The sequence below is a fragment of the Dunckerocampus dactyliophorus genome, chromosome 20 (assembly GCF_027744805.1).
Source record: "Dunckerocampus dactyliophorus isolate RoL2022-P2 chromosome 20, RoL_Ddac_1.1, whole genome shotgun sequence".
NCBI lineage: Eukaryota > Metazoa > Chordata > Actinopteri > Syngnathiformes > Syngnathidae > Dunckerocampus > Dunckerocampus dactyliophorus.
The window spans coordinates 16,293,534-16,312,022 of record NC_072838.1 but is presented as its reverse complement, the minus strand read 5'-3'; the positions used below and the strand labels follow the sequence as shown (position 1 = coordinate 16,312,022).

At 42.8% G+C, this 18,489-nt stretch overlaps 1 protein-coding gene across 1 annotated transcript in view; it reads left to right on the top strand.

The window, feature by feature from the left end:
- cks1b (CDC28 protein kinase regulatory subunit 1B) overlaps window positions 1-17,743 on the top strand; it is a 44,549-nt gene extending 26,806 nt beyond the window's left edge. The window contains exon 6 of the mRNA XM_054763842.1: window positions 17,587-17,743. Coding sequence (XP_054619817.1) covers window positions 17,587-17,659 — 73 coding nt within the window. The 3' untranslated portion in view covers window positions 17,660-17,743. The remainder of the gene's footprint in view (window positions 1-17,586) is intronic.
- Window positions 17,744-18,489: the final 746 nt, after the last annotated feature.

The window sequence follows — 18,489 nt, the reverse complement described above, 5'->3', positions numbered from 1 at the left end:
AATGTGAGAGTGAATGCTTGTTTGTCTATATGTGCCCTGCCATTGGCTGGCGACCAGTCCAGGGTGTACCCCGCCTCTCGCCCGAAGTCAGTTGGGATAGGCTCCAGCATACGCCCTAGTGAGGAGAAGTGGCATAGAAGTTGGATGGATGGATATTAATATATATATAGATATATTGATTATATTTTGTTTTGAAATGTATTTTATAATACATTACATACAATACATTATTTAATACTTATTTTCCCATTTTCTTTTGAGAAATATTATATTTGGTTGTCTAATCAAGCTTGGCTACGAACGCATCGTGTCGCCGTCTTCATTGCAGTGAAATGTAAAAAAAAAAAAAAAAAGTATTTTTCTTAAAGCCAACGAAGTCAGTGAAGTATCCACCCTCCTCCTCCTCGCTGCCGCGTCTGTTTCCGTTCATTTTCTCAACTCATTCAATCATATCCTCCCCCTCTATTCCAACACTTTCTAAATTTTATTTCACCCTCATTGCCTCCCAGCCCGGTTCCGGTCTGCTTCATAATCAAATTTTGGGTGACACACACCGTCTAGCGTTATACATCTTCCTTCTTAAAAAAAGAAAACACGTATGCTCACCATGCGCCCTCTCCACACTCTGTTTATTTAAGTAGTTTCACACTCGCTAGAACACTCCAACCATCTCTTCCCATCTTACATTTGCCTCCCTCTACCCCCCCTCCCCTCTCTCTCTCTGGGTTTCTTTATCCCTCCTTCGCTTCAGTCTTCCTGCGTCTTTGAGATTTATAATTCCTCTCAGGACTTCGCAGCCTCTTCTGTCCTGGGAGGCTTTTAGCAGAAAAAGTGGGCCAAATCCAAGTAGTCGTGGGGGGGGTGGATATGCATGTGTCTTTACAACATTGCACTTTCACTGCCTTTCAAACATGCAGGAGCTCATTAAAAGAATGTCATTGATGCTGTCAATGTACAACTTCCCCGCCTTGAGAAGCCGACGACTGGCAGGTGACCTGGAGAGGCCGATATTTGGGAGTTGACTGAAAGATCCGCCTCTAGAGCAGCACAGCGCAGAGCCCAGCGCAGCCAGCGTTACAGAGTGTGTTGCTGTGATGTTTTTGCAGCGCTCAACTTTCATTTCATTTCGCTGTCATTCGTCGCTACAGTTAACAGTCGAGTTGTTTTGATTTTTTTTCATTGTTTTTAAACAACGATTAACTTCTCTCTACACTTGTAAGACCGTTAAGAATGTTAAAAATGGAGCTATGGTGCGGATCGCCAGCACATTCCACCTGCATCAATTGACATTAATGTTAAGAATTGAGTTTTTGATTGCTTTCACGCCGTCATCAACACTGGTTAACCTATTTTTACACTTGTACCAAGAGTGGGAACTTCTTTTGACATGTGTAGGAGAGCTAAGAGTGTTAAACATTGAAATATGGTGCCCATCATCTCATTTCACCTGCATCATTCGTCATTAATGTTAAGAATTGAGTGTTTCATTGTTTGTACGTCATTGGCAACAGTGGTTAACTTATTTTTACACTTGTACGACCATTAATGTTAAAAATTGAGATATGGAGTGGATCAGCGTCACCTTACACCTGCATTATTTGTCATTAATGTTAAAAAATTGAGTGTTTTATTGTTCATACATTACCTTTCATGTCATCAGCAGTGGTTAACTTATTTTTACACTAAAGACAGTTAGTTACTTTTACGTTCACCTTACACCTGCATCATTGGTCATTCAAGAAAACTGCACTTTTGGGGGGAATTTTGCCCATCATCCACAATCCTTATGTTATCCTCTGTGTGTTCTAAAAATATACACGCAGCTAAAAAGAGGCAGTTGGTAATGCACGTAATGGGACACACCTATTCCGCCTACCAACACCACTATTAAAACACCTCCAAAAACCTCCAACAAGGTTTTCTCATTTTCTATCCATGATGTGAGCATGTAGTAACAGATGCATTCCCGATAACATGTAATACTTGCAGTAGTTTGGTCATTTTAAGCATGAGCGGAACTTCCTTCCCGTGTGCATTGATTTCACATAGCAACATAGGAAGGAACGCTACACCTAGCGTTAACTTTTCCTAACTCAAGAACAAAAACGCAGCAGCAGTCGCAGCAGCTCCAATATGTAGCGTTACCTTTCGCTAATGGCCTGAGGCATTGTGAGCGAGTGTGTGTTGAATCTAGTAGCTAGCCGGTGTGGTGTGGAGAGGTGTCACTATGCCAGAAAAGTTGTTCTTGGGCATAACGATAATGTTGCTGTAGCTTGGTTACTATGCAGGTCACATTATGTAAATGCAGCGTTGACGCTTTATGGAGGTTTTTTCAGAAGGCTTTACAGGCAGAATAGTTGCGTCCCATTACGTGCATTCTTAGCTGTCTCTTTTTATCTGTTTTTATATCTTTAGAAAGCACAGAAAAGCGAAAGACATGTCTCACATCAGGATTGTGGATGATGGGCAAAATTCCCCAAAAAGTTCAGTTTTCCTTGAATGTTATGAATTGAGGGTATTATGTCTTATCAATGGTGGTTAGCTTATTTTTACACTTGCAACACACTTATTTGAAGTATAGGATGGTGTTAGACCTTACACTGTACTTGTATTCATATTTGCTGGCCTTCTCCTCTTACTTTTTGCAACATAGTAAAAGAATGGCAGTGCTGAAAAGGTTGAATGTATTTTACAGCGTCAAAGGAGCTTCTACAGCTTAACTGCCCCCCAAATTCCAGATTAAAGTTACAGGACAGATGTTGTTTTGTAGGAGAGCCTCATCCTCTTTTACAGTCATCATCACAGTTTTGGGACGACTAAATGAGAGCTTGTGAAATATTCAACAAGTTCCCACTCGCCTCTTCTTCCAAGCTCATCATTCACGTAACCTTTTACTGCGGCAACACTTTGTCGTAAAAATGCTTGTGTCGGCCCCCCGTGCTCAACGATATATTTCCCGCAGTGTGAGCGGAGGCGGCCCCGTGGCGGCGCTGACAGTAATGCATGCCGGCTGTCCCCACGGGCCTCGGCGGACTTGGCTCCCCGAGCGCTCCTTTTCCCTCCAGGGACTACCTTGATGTGGGAGCTGAGTTGTGTTGACTAGCTTCTCAAGCGTTCTTTTACGCCGTGATATCGCGCCCCCTCAGGTCCTTTTCCTGCTTTTATTACAGGTTAACATCTCCTGATCTAGAACAAGAGCGACTAGAATTGTAAAGACTCCTACAGTTACCAACGGTGGTCATTTACTGAACTGCAGAGAGTACCCGGTGTCTGAAGGGTTGTTTATTCGGGGAGGCCTTTATTTGCACATTTTTAGTGGGCATAAATACATGCCTGTTATTTAACAAGTGCATAAAGTATGAAGGAAAACCTAGAAGTCGACCTGCGCAGACAGGGTGTGGCTCGAGGCAACAAACCGCAACCACAAATTGCAGCAATGACTTCTTGCACTTACGAAAATACCTATTTTCACTTGAACCACTATGCTTTTCTAACTTTTCTAGTGGATATCACCAAGAATGCAAACAAATGTACAGCTTTAAAAAGAAAAATGCAAATCATTTCTTGACGTCCTTTTTAATGATGATCTGACTGTAATGTGTGTTTATTAGCACCAAATCCCCTTCACTTGTGTGATCCTCTTTTGAGGGAAACGGTCACCTTTTGAAGTTGTCAATTTTCATGACGTCATGAAGGGAAAAACCGCTATCCTCAGGCTTCGCTACGCATCTTACAACAAAGCCTGGAGCTCTGCTATCTCGCAGTCAGCTCCAGACATTAGAGACACGTAGTGTTAACAATGTGGCTTAGGGTGACCACATTTTGATTACCGAAAATGAGATACACAAATGGCACTCAACGTTTACTCAAAGATAACTTATTTCAATACATTTATTGAAATGTATGGATATAAAATTATATTATAAGTAATAAGAATATAAAATACTATAACCAAATACAAATTAGATTATTTAAAAAATCGTTATGAAAATGATTAAAAAAAAAAAAACATAAATGTGCCCTCTAAAGTTGCACAAACTTGGGAAATTGAACCACGGTTGTGCATGACGTCCCAATTTTACGAGAAGCGCCAGAGGATTAACGCTGTACACATGTTTAACTTCTTTTGCTTTTGAGCTTTTTGGCAACACTAATTCAAAAAGCTGCCCACACCGCAGCCTCCTAGGGATTACCTCACATGCAGCCCTAATGCTGCTCAATTTACCGGCCCAATGAAAAACAATGAAACCAGGACATTTTATCACTTTAAAAGGAGAAAAAAACAAAATCCCCAGGACAGTCAGAATAGACCGTGCCCTGAAAAAACAGGACGCTTGGTCACCCCATCGTAGTTCACATAGCTTTGCTAGCGTTGCTAACATTGGTATCCTCCTGTCCCACTCCTTAATGTTGTTGTATGTGATATACGCCATCTATTACGTATTGGGCAAGTATAGTGTTACAGTGTATATGTGCTTCTAAAAAGTGCTTCTTGGAGCCACACACTCATTAGCATCAAAGCTACAGACACACAAAACGGTGTGTTCTCAGTAGAGCTGCTTTGTTGGACTCCACAGTCTCCACTTTACTACTGCACCTTGATTTCTTGCTGCCCGCAGTGTCCACTTGGATTATATTTGTTTCATTAAGGCTGGCGTGTCTCGTTCGGAGAGATTTCGTTCAGTGCTGCATGGTTGCACTATTTTGACCGACCGACTTTTGTCACTTGTGTGCTGTGGCATGATGGCGTTGTTCTGAGGTGCACGCCTGTGTGTCGACAATGTTTGACTAGTAGCCTTTCCTCACACCCCTGTGCGCCCTCGTGCGCATGTTTGTCTTTTAAATTGATTTTGAAGTGCAGCTGTCTCTGCAAGCCTAGACGGTATCATGACACTCATCTGCACTCATGCTGTTTACTAGTTTACTGCTTATGTTCTTCATCATCCTCCCTGTTAGCCCTTGTCAGACATCCTCTCCTGACCGCCGCAGATGGTTCCAGTGACTCCTCCGAGCCTTAATTATTCTGTCAATTACCGTGGGAGAATGTGCAATTAAAGTGGACACTCACTCTGCACAGCGCGGGTCCGTATTTATTGAGGTTACACCTGATTCCAGGACGCCTGTCGCCTTTGGGTACTTAATAGGTAAAGGAGCACTTTTTTATTTCCCTAATCTTCCCATCTGCAGGGATTCCTGCTAATGCACGGCACAGTGTTGCGAGCATATGGTTCGTGAGCAATTAGAGAAAGCTGCTACTTGATATTGTACAGTTTAGTACATAAACATTAACAGTTGCTTGGCTGACATCGATCAGTAAGTCCTATACTGTATCTGACAGAGTGTTTCCATGGGAAGGAAGTTTGTCAAAAGAGGCCCAACTGTGGTGCGCTCCAACACTTATGCGCCGCATTGATCCAGTGCAGTGGTGCCCTAAGCCAGCCTTCGGGCCCCCACGCCTCTCCCTTTGCTCTTCATTACGAGGCCTTAATCCTGACAGCAGCAGTCCACACTCACTGGTGCAGAGATGGCTGCGTGCTGGAGAGTGAACGCTGCTGCTGCTGCTGCTGCTGCTGCTGCTGCTGCTGCTGCTGCTGCTGCTGCTGCTGCTGCACTGGCTTGCCAGAAAGAAGAGTTAGACCATGTCCACACCAACACTGGTATTTTTAGAAACAGCTTTTTTTCTGTGCATTTTGGCCTATCTAGCATCAGCTGTACATATTTGTACGTGGTTGTTACTAGATTATGTGGAATTGATTGTTGGTCAATAGTCTTGAAGCAATGACGGCTACTCTGCTGTTGATTCAGTCTTAGGTTGCTGTTAACGTGTCATTATTTTGATCATTATACATCGATAATATACTGAACAATCATGATGGGAAATGCAATTTGTGCTTGATGGCGGCCATGTTTTTCAACCAGTCTTGCTCAAATTTTACACACACGCGCTCGGCCGTCCACTGAATGTGTGCCCCAAATTTCTCGGTGACTCCCTAAAGTTAAAGACGGTGGTTTGTGAGCGCATTGATGCGTGGGAGAAATTTCAAGTCACTCACGTGAGCAGATGGATATGCGCGGTGAATTTCAGAGTAAGCAGATTGGCATTTATGATAACAGAGGCACTGAGTGAAGGGTAAAAGGATACTTTGAGGATGATGACGAGCAAGTTGGGGAGGACAAGCAAATACCAAAAGGAACAGAGGCAAAAGGACAGCATAGATGAAAGACTAATGGAACTGAGCTGGGAATGTCAGAGCAGAGTGAAGGCCCCGTGGCGCCACTCCAAGTCTTCGGAGCCAATGCGGACCTGGATGCTGAGAGGGCTTGTTCACAGCGGGTCGTGGCGAGCGCATCAGTTTGATCCCTGGCTCGCATCACTCTTCCTCTCAGCTCCAGTCCCTCCTTTTGCCGAATATGAATTGTTCATTTTATAGCTTTGGTGGCACCTCGGGATAAAGCAGCTGTCTCGTCTTGTAAACAAGCTCCTAAATCATAGTGGGAGTCATTTTGGATTGTCAAGAAATAGTAGATTTAAATAAATTCATAAGATAAAACTCAACAGAGTGGCAGCAAATGGGGGAGGAAGGGGAGAAAGCACCTTCTGTTCATTCATGAAAAGATGGGAGAATAATATTTCTCAATATGAAGCTTTTAAGAAAATGATTATGTGCAATGTGGCAGGCGTGTATCATCAAGGCAGGTTTTGAAGGCAACATCAGGCTCATCATGTTGATTGTCAGGTTGTCAACGCCACACCCCCCCCCCCAAAAAAAAAAAAAAAAAACACCGGCAAAGAAATAGCATTTCATTGAAGTTCAATGGCGCCGATGCAGAGGGAAGCGCGCTGATAATTCCTATTAAACGGGCGAGCCAGAAGAACAACAGGGAAGCTTATCGGCCGGCGTGATGTTAATGTTTACCAGGCCTTTTAATTAATTATGAAAATGAGCCAAAGCAGTCGGAACGCCGAGGCGCCAAATCAGATCTTTACGCTTATCGTCGCCCTGCAGCGCTTCGTGCTTTTTGAATGACATCTCAGGGAAGAATACACAATGCCGGCACAAAGGACCACACACACACTTACAGTGCATTCACTCGTCACCTTTTTATATGGACAATACACAGTCGGGTCTATCAATTTACACACACGCCATGTGAACATCTGTCTCTCCATTCACATACGTATAGTACAGACAAGGTGATCTAACACACACAATATGCAAACATTTGTAAACTCACAACATCTGTCCATTCACATACACCACAGACGTAATGTAAACGTCTGTCTGTCCATTCACATACCATACAGACACAATCTGATCTCTGTCCATGTATGTGTAGTACAGACAATGTGATCGGTCAGTCCATTCATATTCACACATTATACAAATATCTGTAAACTCACATAATGTAAACCTAGGCCGGTCCATTCACATAAACACAATGTGTAAACATTGGTCCATTCACATACAGACAGACATAATGTAAACCTCCGTCTCTCCATTCATACAGTATGCAGTGCAGACAAAGTATGTGTCACCTCATTCGTACCTACAAATATCTGTAAACTTTGGCCTGTCCATTCACATACACATCTGTTTATTCACATACAGCACCAACATCTGTCTGTTAATTCACATGCACACATTATGCAAATATCGCTGTTTCTGTTTATATAATGTGAACACCTGTCTGTCCATTCGCATGCATACAGTGCATACTGCAAACATAGGTCTGTCCATTCACATACATGTGCTAGCATTTGTTTGTCCACTGAAATACAAACAATGTAAACACCCGTCTTTCCAGTCACATACACACATAATGAAAACAAACACCTGTTAGTCCCTTCACATACAGTACAATGACTACAAGTACGATATGTTTGGTCACGTCACGTTTGCCACTCATCGGGCTCAGTCATAAGGTGTCTGCACACATTCGTCTGTTACTACTCTGTATTAAATATATTGATGATAATAAGAATGTTCAATGAAAGCACCCCTTCCTTCTAATGCAGGGTCGCCACATCAGTCACTCTAAAAAGTTGCGTTGAACACACAAGTTGGCATTTATGTATTCAGACAAAGGAGCAAAGAAAAACACTCAACGCAGAAAACAAATAACAGTGATCGCCACGCGAATGTAAAATTAGATTTTGCCCTTTCGGATCCCTGACAGGCGACAGGTTTCTCATTATTAAATGTAGCTGTCAAAATGGACCCGCTTGATCTATATTTGTAAGCAAGCGGCGTCTGCGGGTGAACGCACAAAACAACACAACTCGAGCGATTGCTCCAGCCGCTCACATGACATTTCTGCATCGTTTATTAAAAAGGATGTTTGCAATCTGCAATAAGGTGCCTCCAGCGTTGTGCCTCTGAGCACTTTCTTTTTTAAATATAATTGAGCAGATTGCAGCAGACTCACTATCAAAGGTGCCTGCTTGTGTTTGTATTATTTATCCGTGTGTACTTTTCACTGAGCCGTTGTTGTGGTAGTAGTAGTGGTGTCTCTTCTTTGTGGCTTTTGATTTCTCACCATTCAAAAGTTCTTCCCTGCAGGATGTAAGTGGGCAATCTTCAGCGGGATATTTTTGGACGAGAAAGAGAGGGAGCCTGCCAAGTTTCTTCTTCCTCCTCTTTGTAAAGAAGCATGGACAAGACTAGGGGGCTTTCCTATGTGATGTCCACAGAGAGAGGGGGGGTGGCTGGATTAGATTTGGAATATTGTGAGCACATATGGGCGGGTGTACTTGAACAATCGACAAAGAAGCTCCAATTCAGTCTTCATCCATCCATCCATCCGTTTTCTATAACGCTTGTACTCATTTGGATAACGGGAGAACTGGAGCCTATCCCAGCTGACTTTTGACGAGAGGAGCAGGGGTACACCCTGGACTGGGCGCAAGCCAGTCGCAGGGCACATCTGACAGCTGATAGGGTTGGGCATCGTTTGGATTTGAAGGATTGCTCTTCCTAACAATTCTCGATTCTGATGCTTTTAAGAGGCAGCGTCATAAAAGTTTGCATGGTTTAAATGATGCTAAAATGCACGAACCAGAGTTCTTTTTGGATGGCATGTCTAAACTTCCCCATGAATTGTTGAATGGTATGAACTTTTGATCAACTTTACTATGAATTTATCTTAGATCTACTTTCACAGGAGTACACTTTCACAAAAGATGTTTACTTATGGATGCACGCACGGGAAAACATTCAAACTCCAGAGATGCCCAAACCATCCATGTGAACCACTCGGCCGCTGTGCGGTCTCAATTCTTCATTCATGTAACGATATGATTATTATTGTGGTATTATTGTAGCATAGGTGTCAGTGATGTCGAACGTAAGGATAACTGAATACAAAGTAGATCTCCTTCACATAAAGCAGTCATTTTTATGCTGATTAGCCTTGTGAGACGGCATTAATGATACTTTGTCACTGCACCCTCCTGTGCTCTAACACCATACATCTTCCCGGAACGCCCCATTTCCTTTGTTTTTGTATAATATTTCTTTATTTCATCTCCCAATGAATTATGTATATTGGTAGAGCAGCTGCCTTGCTACATACAAAATCCCCATAAGTCTGCATTTGCAGCACGTGCGCATCACTCTTCCCAACTTAAGCACTGTATATCTATTTGCATGTTGCGTGATAGCGTCTTGGCATTCATCTCTTTACGGTCCCCTCAAGGGATCCCCGTGGAATACATTTCCTCGCTCCCGTTATCTATCGCCGAGGAGGGGGGGGACGGAAAGGGAAAAAAAAAAGCAAGAGGAAGCAAAAAAATGAAAGGGAGGGGGATCAATTAAATGGCTGGTGGGAAGAGGCAAAGTGAGGAAGAAAGAGATGAGGAAGTGCGATGAAGGATGTGAGGCTCGCATGTTATTAACTACACTGGAGTCACATAGAGTAGAGATAACGCTCACTTGAGGACACGGACGCCATTGCTCACTGAGGGCGGGGCCAAGAGGGATAAACTAATGACACGGTGCCCGACGCCACTGCTGTGCTTAAGTAGGCGTAGCCAGAGCTGTAGGAAGACAAGGTTTTTCTGTCCTTTCAAATACACACAGTGTTCACATCCGCCGGTCCGTTCACATACAAACACTGTAACCACCTGTCTGTCCTTTCACACACACTCATCATGTAAACATGTTTGTCTAGTCTCAAAGCCACAAAATGTGAACATCTGTCTTTCCATACACATAATGCTCATTCACTTACATCTTGTAAACATCTGTGCATCCATTCACGTATGTATTGTAAACATGTCTGTCCATTCACTTACATGTTATATATACTGTATCTGTCAATTCACATACACACATAATGCAAATGTCAGACTGCCCATTCATATACAGTACATGCATTATGTACATGCAACATCTGCCCATTTACACACACACATACTGGAAGTCAGTCTGTCCATTCACATAACCACATCTGTGTCCTTTCAAATACATGCATGGTGTTCACATTGGTCGGCCCATTCACATGCAAACATAGTTAACATCTGTCAGTCCATTCACAAACAAACACTGTAAACGCCTATCTGTCTATTCGCATGCACACAGAATGTAAACATCTGTCAGTCTATTCTCATATTCACAAAATGTGAACATCTGGCTTTCCGTGCACATGACGTGAACAATCTGTCAGTGCATTCATGTTTGTCCGTTCATTTACACGTTGTGCTGTACATATCGGTCCATTCACGTACACACCGTGTCTGACTGCTGACATACATGCACTAAGTAAACATGTTTGTCCATTTATGTACATGCGGTAAGCATCTGTGTGTCCATTCATGAACCCATTGTAAACATGTCTGTCAATTCACATACACACATGATGGCTGTCCATTCACGTACACGCTTATGTCTGCTCAGTTACACACACACGCACACATGCAATATAAATCAGTCTGTCCATTCACATGCACACATCTGGCTACACACAATGTAAAAATGTGTCCAGTCATTCACATACATCCGGTAAACATGAAAATGAAGCGTGTACATTGTTGCAATCCGGACTGGATCATGTGGTGGAAGGGTATTTTTTGTTGTTGTTGAGTGTGGTAAGGGTGGGCCTCAGCTGGCCTGTGCTGAATTCTGCAGTTTGCGCTGTTCGCCGAGTCAAGCGTGCACGGCCTGGTTAGTCCCTGTGAGGAACCCCACCTGGCTCTGGCCCTGTTGGTGCCAAGAGCTGCATGAGCCGTCTATCTGCAGTCCCGTCAGGTGAGGCTGAGGGACTAACAGCAAGGAGGGGCGATGTGGAGCAAGGTGAGGGGCAGCAGGGGGGCAAAGCTTTAGCGGGATTGTCTGTGCAGCAAGATAGTTTGAGAGTAGTTACATTAATGGCTGCTTAGTGGAGCTAGCAAGGTTGGTGCACCACCTTCATAATGGCAATAAAAACAACAACATAAGTGGGACATGCGCACGTACACGCATGATTGCCTCTGTGTGCAATCACTCAGCTAAAGGGTACACAGTACGTACGTGGATAAGAGGCACACTGTATGTGAAGCACGTAGCAGCACAGGCTAAATGACCTCTACCTTCCGTGTTCAGTCACACCTTATTTGGTCGTTACCTCTCCAACATTCTAGCAAGGGCGGGATGGAACTCTGAGCACACTGGAAAGGATGTAATCACCTGCAAACAAGGACCAATCACAGCATTACAGTAGGTACTGTACATGGTTTTCTGTGTGTTTGGGGAAAAAAAGAGAACGCTTACAAATTACATCCTCTGCCTCATTTATTTTAATGTGCCTCCCCCCTCCACCACCACCAATATATTGCTCTTATCCTCTGTCTTTCTTTAACGGGAATAACTAGACTGATTGTGGCCATGCTGTTTAAACACTGACCCACTTTGTCACCTTCCCCTCCCATGGGCTGTCGCTATAGTGAAAATATCACTTGGTTACTATAGCGACATGTTTATAAATGCAGTTTATGACTCCCCGCTTGGCCTTTTTCCTCACACTGCACTTACAGTATGCCCCCCCATGTTCCTTGTTTTGCAAAACCATCATCTCTATATTATACACATTTCTCAAGCGCTTACCTAGTTCACAACACTCAAATGGCTAGCTAGCCACCTAGCGCGCTACTTAGCTATTTATGCAAGTAGCAAACTAGCTGTGCTGTTGATCCAGTTTACTGTTTAACTCACCATTTCTCTAACTGCAGTCATCCCTCGCTATATCGCCGTTTTTGAGGAATTCATTAATTAATTAATGATCACTGTTTCATGGTGGGCTACGTGTATTATTAGTCAAAACATATTGAAATGCAAGTAACATGTAGTATTCTGGCTACAAGGCAACACTAATGTTACACAGATGAGACATCCGTCCTGATTACATTACGTTTATTTATAGAGCACAATTCGTACACAAGGTCATACAAAGTAAAATCTTGGCATGCTCCAAGCAGGTTTTTATGCTGCCGATATTGATCATCCACGAGTGGAATCGTCCGATACCGATCACAAGTGTACATTTTTGAATAAAAAAACATTTCTTTTCATAGCTTATTTCAACCCAAACAAAGCGAACATGTTTGTTTTACCGGAACATTAACAAAATGCTGGCATCCACAACTTTTGTATTTCAGAATGCATTTTTGCTCGTGTTCTCGCATTATTAACTGAAAAGCAGGCTTGCAGGCGCCTCGTGGTCGTGGAGGGGGGCTTCCTGGTGCCCGTGGGCGCCATGTTGGTGACCGCTGGGCTATACGATATGAAAGGGGAACCATAAAATTTTGACAAAAACATATTTGACTTACTTTGTGAAAATCACTGGTGAAACTTTTAGGCGGATTAGGCGCCCTTTTACTGAGACTTTGGATGCAAGAGCATCCAGCAGGACGCCAGGCAGTCGGCAAACCCGGTTTCCTCCGCTGCTGAAGATGTGCGGCCATCCAGTCCGACGAATCCAACCACTGTTCAGGCTATCACGGGCGTGTGTCCCGCGGGCGTGTAACCGCCGCTCGCCCGACATTCACATCGCAGGTCGCGAAAACTCACCACACCCTGCTAAGTGCCCGCCCCCGAAATGCCGCACCAAACTAAAGCTTTTTAAGGCGTGTTTTGCAGGGTACAAAACCTACATCGCTCTCACAATGACAGGAAGTACCACACGGGAGACATGCTTGTTTTGGCTCTGTGAAGGGAAAGTGGGCGGGAGATGGTCGCTATAGGCTGGCTGCAGCAATGGGGGCGGAGGGGATGGGCGTTTAAAAGCAAGTATCGGCATATGCCGATACCGTATACTGATCGGTGGCCGATCTATTGGAGCACCCCTAGTAAAATCACTTCATAAAACATAAAATCATTGTAAAGTCATTACATGTAATTCCATAAAATCATTCCAGAAAACCAAAACATAAAAAAATAATTAAAAGTGAAGAGTGCGGATAAAATACTTTCATTTGTCATATGCACAGTTCAATAGAAGAGTTTTCACCCTGGATTTGAACATTGCCAAAATTGAGGATTGTTGCACATCCTCTGGAGGAATGTTCCAGATTTTGGCAGCATACAACTGAAACGCAGCCTCACCGTGTTTAGTCCTGACTCTGGGCACCCGCAGGAGACCCCTACCTGAGCTTTTCAGAGCCCGACATGGTTCATGCGGCTCTAACATGTCAGAGATGCACTGTGGTGCTCGACCATGAAAGGACTTGTACGCAACCAGAGCTGTTTTCAAGTCTGTTTTCTGAGTGACAGGAAGCCTGTGCAGAGATCTAAGCACTGGACTAATATGGTCATATTTCCTGGTTCTAGTCTATCAAGCCAATTCACAGGCTACTTACCTAACTACTGTATGTGGCAAGCAATGTTTCAAGTGTTTCAGCAGGTAGAATGAATTCCAAATTCATAGAACACTCAATTCAGCGTAACGCTGTTTCTCTCCACCTCAGGGTGTCCATCTTTGCTCTAAACTCATTTTGTCCCCTGATAAGTAGCTGTAAGACCTCGCCGTAATGCATTTGTGTGGGTTTTTGGGCGATACATCACGCTTTGCGTCTACCTCACTGACCGCAGAGGTGATGCATAGGAAATAAAAGCCGTGGGTCTCTCATGAAAGTCTAATCGAGCGCTGATTCATGCTGGCGTCCACGCGAGAAGACAATGGAGGGATAGAGGCGTCCCACTCAAAGCGAAGTGCCGCTGAGGCTACACTTTCACTCCTACAGGGTTCAGTTGTTGTGGAGACCCCATGAATAACAAAGCAATGCTTGATGTCATTATGTAATCAAAGCAAGCTGCCCCCATGCTTCCATGCACACAAACTTACCTGCGGGTCTCTTATCTGCTTGTTTAAAGACATGTTTGCTGCTCTTCTGCCAAGTGGAATGTCTTCATAATGATTAACCGCACTCTAGAATCTTCTACAAAGTCTTTTCAAAAGCTGTTGTAGCGGCATATTTTGGTGAGCTTGACGGTCAAGGCAATTCCGTTTGCTTGAAGAAGATTGTTTTTTATTTAAAGCAGTAGCCTACAATGGGACCTGCTGTGAGGAAATGAACAGGGGGAGATCACTGAAGAAAACGCACAAAAATAGCAGCACCACACGTAACAGGAGGGTAAAGCACATCTGTCCAACTGCAACTGCTACAGAGAATAACAAACAACTAGCATAATGCTAAACATGTAATTTAGCAGCTACAGCCTACAGAAATGATCGCGGTTGGGTCTGGAACCAATTAACTGCGCTAAACGAGGGATTAATTAAAAGGAACAGGGTGCCTTTTGTTCGTGTTATCTTTCTGTTACGAACAAGCGCAAATATGGTGCATTACTTATCCAAAACAGTGTAATACGAGTATAACGGTGACTGTAGGGTTTCTATTTCTTGTCTAGAGGGCTCTAATGATGGTAAAAAAACGTATTTAGAAGGTCGTAAACAGGTTATCTATGCTCTAACTATGAAAATATTCCATTTATAAACCAGGAATCGTACTTTGTGGAAATTCACTTATCACAGTCGCGTCGGCAACCAATTAACGGCGATAATCGAGGGTAACCCAGTAGCATTGTATTGTGTGGACACAACACTCATGTGGACTAGCTGCTAACTAGCTATCATCTAGCTGGTATATCACTAGCGACAGTAATTAGCTAGCTGTATTGTATGAATTTTAAGCCTTCCGAGTGTTGCATAAATATAATACATCAAATTAATACCTTCCCAAAAAACTGAAATGGGCTAGCTAACTAGCTAGCTATTTATCTAACTTGCCTAGCTATCAATGTATGTGAATTTCAAGACCTGAAGTGTTTAAACGCACAGAATTTATACGGGATTCACAAAACACTTAATGATAACTAATCAAAAATATGTATGTAGCTAGTCAACCGGCCACCTGTGTCACCTGCGATGTAGCCATCTCTGTCTATCTAGTCAACATGACGGCGAGTCTGGCTGGAATGTAGCGTAGAAGACAGCGTGACGCGTCGCCGTGACATCGATGACACGACACGTTTCACCCGACCGCTCCATTTCAGCCGCCGTCGCTGTATTTCTCCTCCTCCTCCTCCTCCTCCTCCTCCTCTTCCTCCTCCTATACGGGCTGTGATGAGGTGCTGTAATCTATAAGAAATGACTCGTCTAATGTGATTTGTGTCGGCGCTCATAAAAGCTCGCCGAGCGTATCTTTAAACGAATGAACGTGTTGACTCAGCGCTGCTGTCGCATTGCAGGGACCATAAACGCTTCTGGAAACAGGCGGCGCGTGTGTGCGAGAGTCACTTTTAACGACCAACTCCAAAGTCAAACAACTATCCATTCCACGATGCCGGTTGACTTCCAAGTTAATGGATTTCAAAACTGAAATAACTGTCTTACAAAGCATACAGTGAAGCCAAACCAACTGTAAAATCCTCACGTCTTTTCAGCGAGCTCTCTACGTGTGTTTAGAGAATTTTAGAATTTAGAGTTTACCAGTTAACATAAAAAAATGATCTGGTTAACTACAGTAGACCGACCGCCTGCTAATGGCGAAAAAACGAGAATACAGTCGTCTCTCGCAATTCGATGCGGTTCGACTATCGCTCCCTCGATATATCGCGTTTTTTCAGAAACTAATTAATTAATAAGTGATCGCTGTTTTGTGGTCGACTATGGTCTATTATTAGTAAAAAAATATTGAACGACAAATGTATATGTAGGATTCTGGTCACTAGGCGGCAGTAATGTTCCATTATTCATCATACATCAGGAAATGTGCCAGAATTCTATGTGGTGTGTTGCTTTGCTAATGCTTGCACATGGGCAAATAATTAAGGAAGCTATTTCCTGGATTTATTTACATTTTTTAATATATTTTAATCTTATTTCACAGTTATTTTTACTATGTATTTGACCTATCTTACCCTTCTATTGTGCTCCTGCCTCTTTTTCCTCCCATTTCCCCCTCGCTTAAACAATCAGCTGCCCTTTTCCCTCCATCGGAATGACTTAATGGATGCTTAAAAAAATGGACTCCATCGCATTTAGCGCTCTTGAACTTTGTGCTCCTTTGTGATGTCAGCAAAGCAGCGGGGAGCTGAACGCCGTCTTTCTTTTATTTCCGCCTCTCATTTTCTCATTAGCTAACTTTTCCCTTCATTACCCTAATGTCACAATTTTGCCTCCCCCCCCAACCCTTCCTTTTTGTATTCAGTGTAATTTGGCCTTTTGTTTCTTGATGATTGCCTGCAAAAAAAAAAAAAAAAAAAAAAATCACCAAGTGTGAAATTTCAGCTCAGGGCCTTTTTTCATCGTCTTGGCTCAATCGAACCGCAGTGGGGATGATAGGTGATAAATAATGAGAATGATTCTGAACAGCTGAATGCCCTACGAGTGGTACAATTTGGAGTTCTGTCAGAATATTCTTGAAAAATATTCCTCAGTTAAAAAATAAAACCTCTCAAAAGGATGAACTCCTCAAGTGTGTTTGGCTTTTTCTTTGGATTTTCTGTCATATGCGGCATGTGATAGTACAACAGAATGTTATGACCGGTGATGGCAAATAGCAAAAGCGTGATGGTAACCCTAGAACCGGAAACAGAACTTATTGTGACATAGGACGGGGTTGAAATGTTACTGAAACCATTGCACGTGCAATTAACAGAAGTTTTACAATGGCTAACCTGAAACAAATTGTTGTTTCCGTGTTACTTTATTTGTGTTTTTTTGCATTTACATCAGTATAGAACTTATTTTGTTCTAGATTTTGATTAGTCACACGCAGTTACAATACTGCTCAGCAGGCACCTTCCTGTTCGCATTTGCATTATGCTTCTGCAAGGCACCTCCAAAGGGTGAGTAGTTTTACTTCACTTTAGTTTGATTATCGGTGGTTATCGTCTCTCTACACTTGCAGGACATTTAGCAATGTTAAAATGTTACTTAAAGCATCACATGTGCGGCCAATAAAAGCTTTTCACTGGCTAACCAGAAACAAATTATTACATTTAAAATGCGCACGCAACCCGTGTTACTTTATTTAAAATTTATTGAGTTGTGTTTTACGTTTGTTTTTACTTCTTTGTTTGCTATATTTTGATATTTATTCACATGCAGTTACAGTATTGCTCAGCAAGCACCTTCCTGTTCCCTTTCCGTTACGTTTCTACAAGGCACCTCCAAAGGGTGAGTAGTTTTACTTTATTTTAGTGGTGTTCTTCTCTTCACACCTTTTAAAAATGTTAAGATGTTACTTGAAACATTGCCTGTACTCCCTCCCGTTGTCTCTCCATGATGTGGCACCTGTAAAAGGTGAGTAGTTTTACTTTATTTTAGTTTGAATACACAGCGATCAGCTTGTCTTTGCATATCCTGCACAGTTAATATCAGTTGTCCACTGGTAAATACTGCATCTATTTGATGGGTACATACATTTCTTCAAGGTGTTGTAGATATGTGGTATAGATACACCCTGTAGTACCGCGCTCCTCCAGGCAAAAAAAAAAGAAGAAAAAAGCATCTGCACACATCTGCAGAGTGCAAAAAGTATCCCCGCTTGCCTCGTTATCTTCTCCAGGGCTGTTTAGTGATTTATTTAGCTGCTTACCGAGTGGCACTCGGCAAAAAGGATGAGAAGAATAAAAGGGATAGAGGACAAGAGAGGGGAAGGAGCTGAGAAGTGTTCAGGTGATGATAAGACGAGCAGACTGACAGATGTAAGGAGGGGAGAAAATGAAAACGCTTTTCATATTTGCTCTTTTTTGTCTCTTTCCTCAGTTTATGCACTTAGTCGCCACTCTGAAGGCGATGCAACATGACTTGTTTTTTGCTCTCGCCAAAGCAATTCAATGTAGGACAGCATATAATAAATAATTAAACATATGTCAAGAAAAAATAACTTTGGGTTATATGTGACAATGTAAACACTTGTTATCTTGTAGCATGTTGTAATATTACAACGTTTTTTGTTTTTTTTCATTTTTATAATAAGCCATAGGCCACAAATGGCCCCAGGCAACA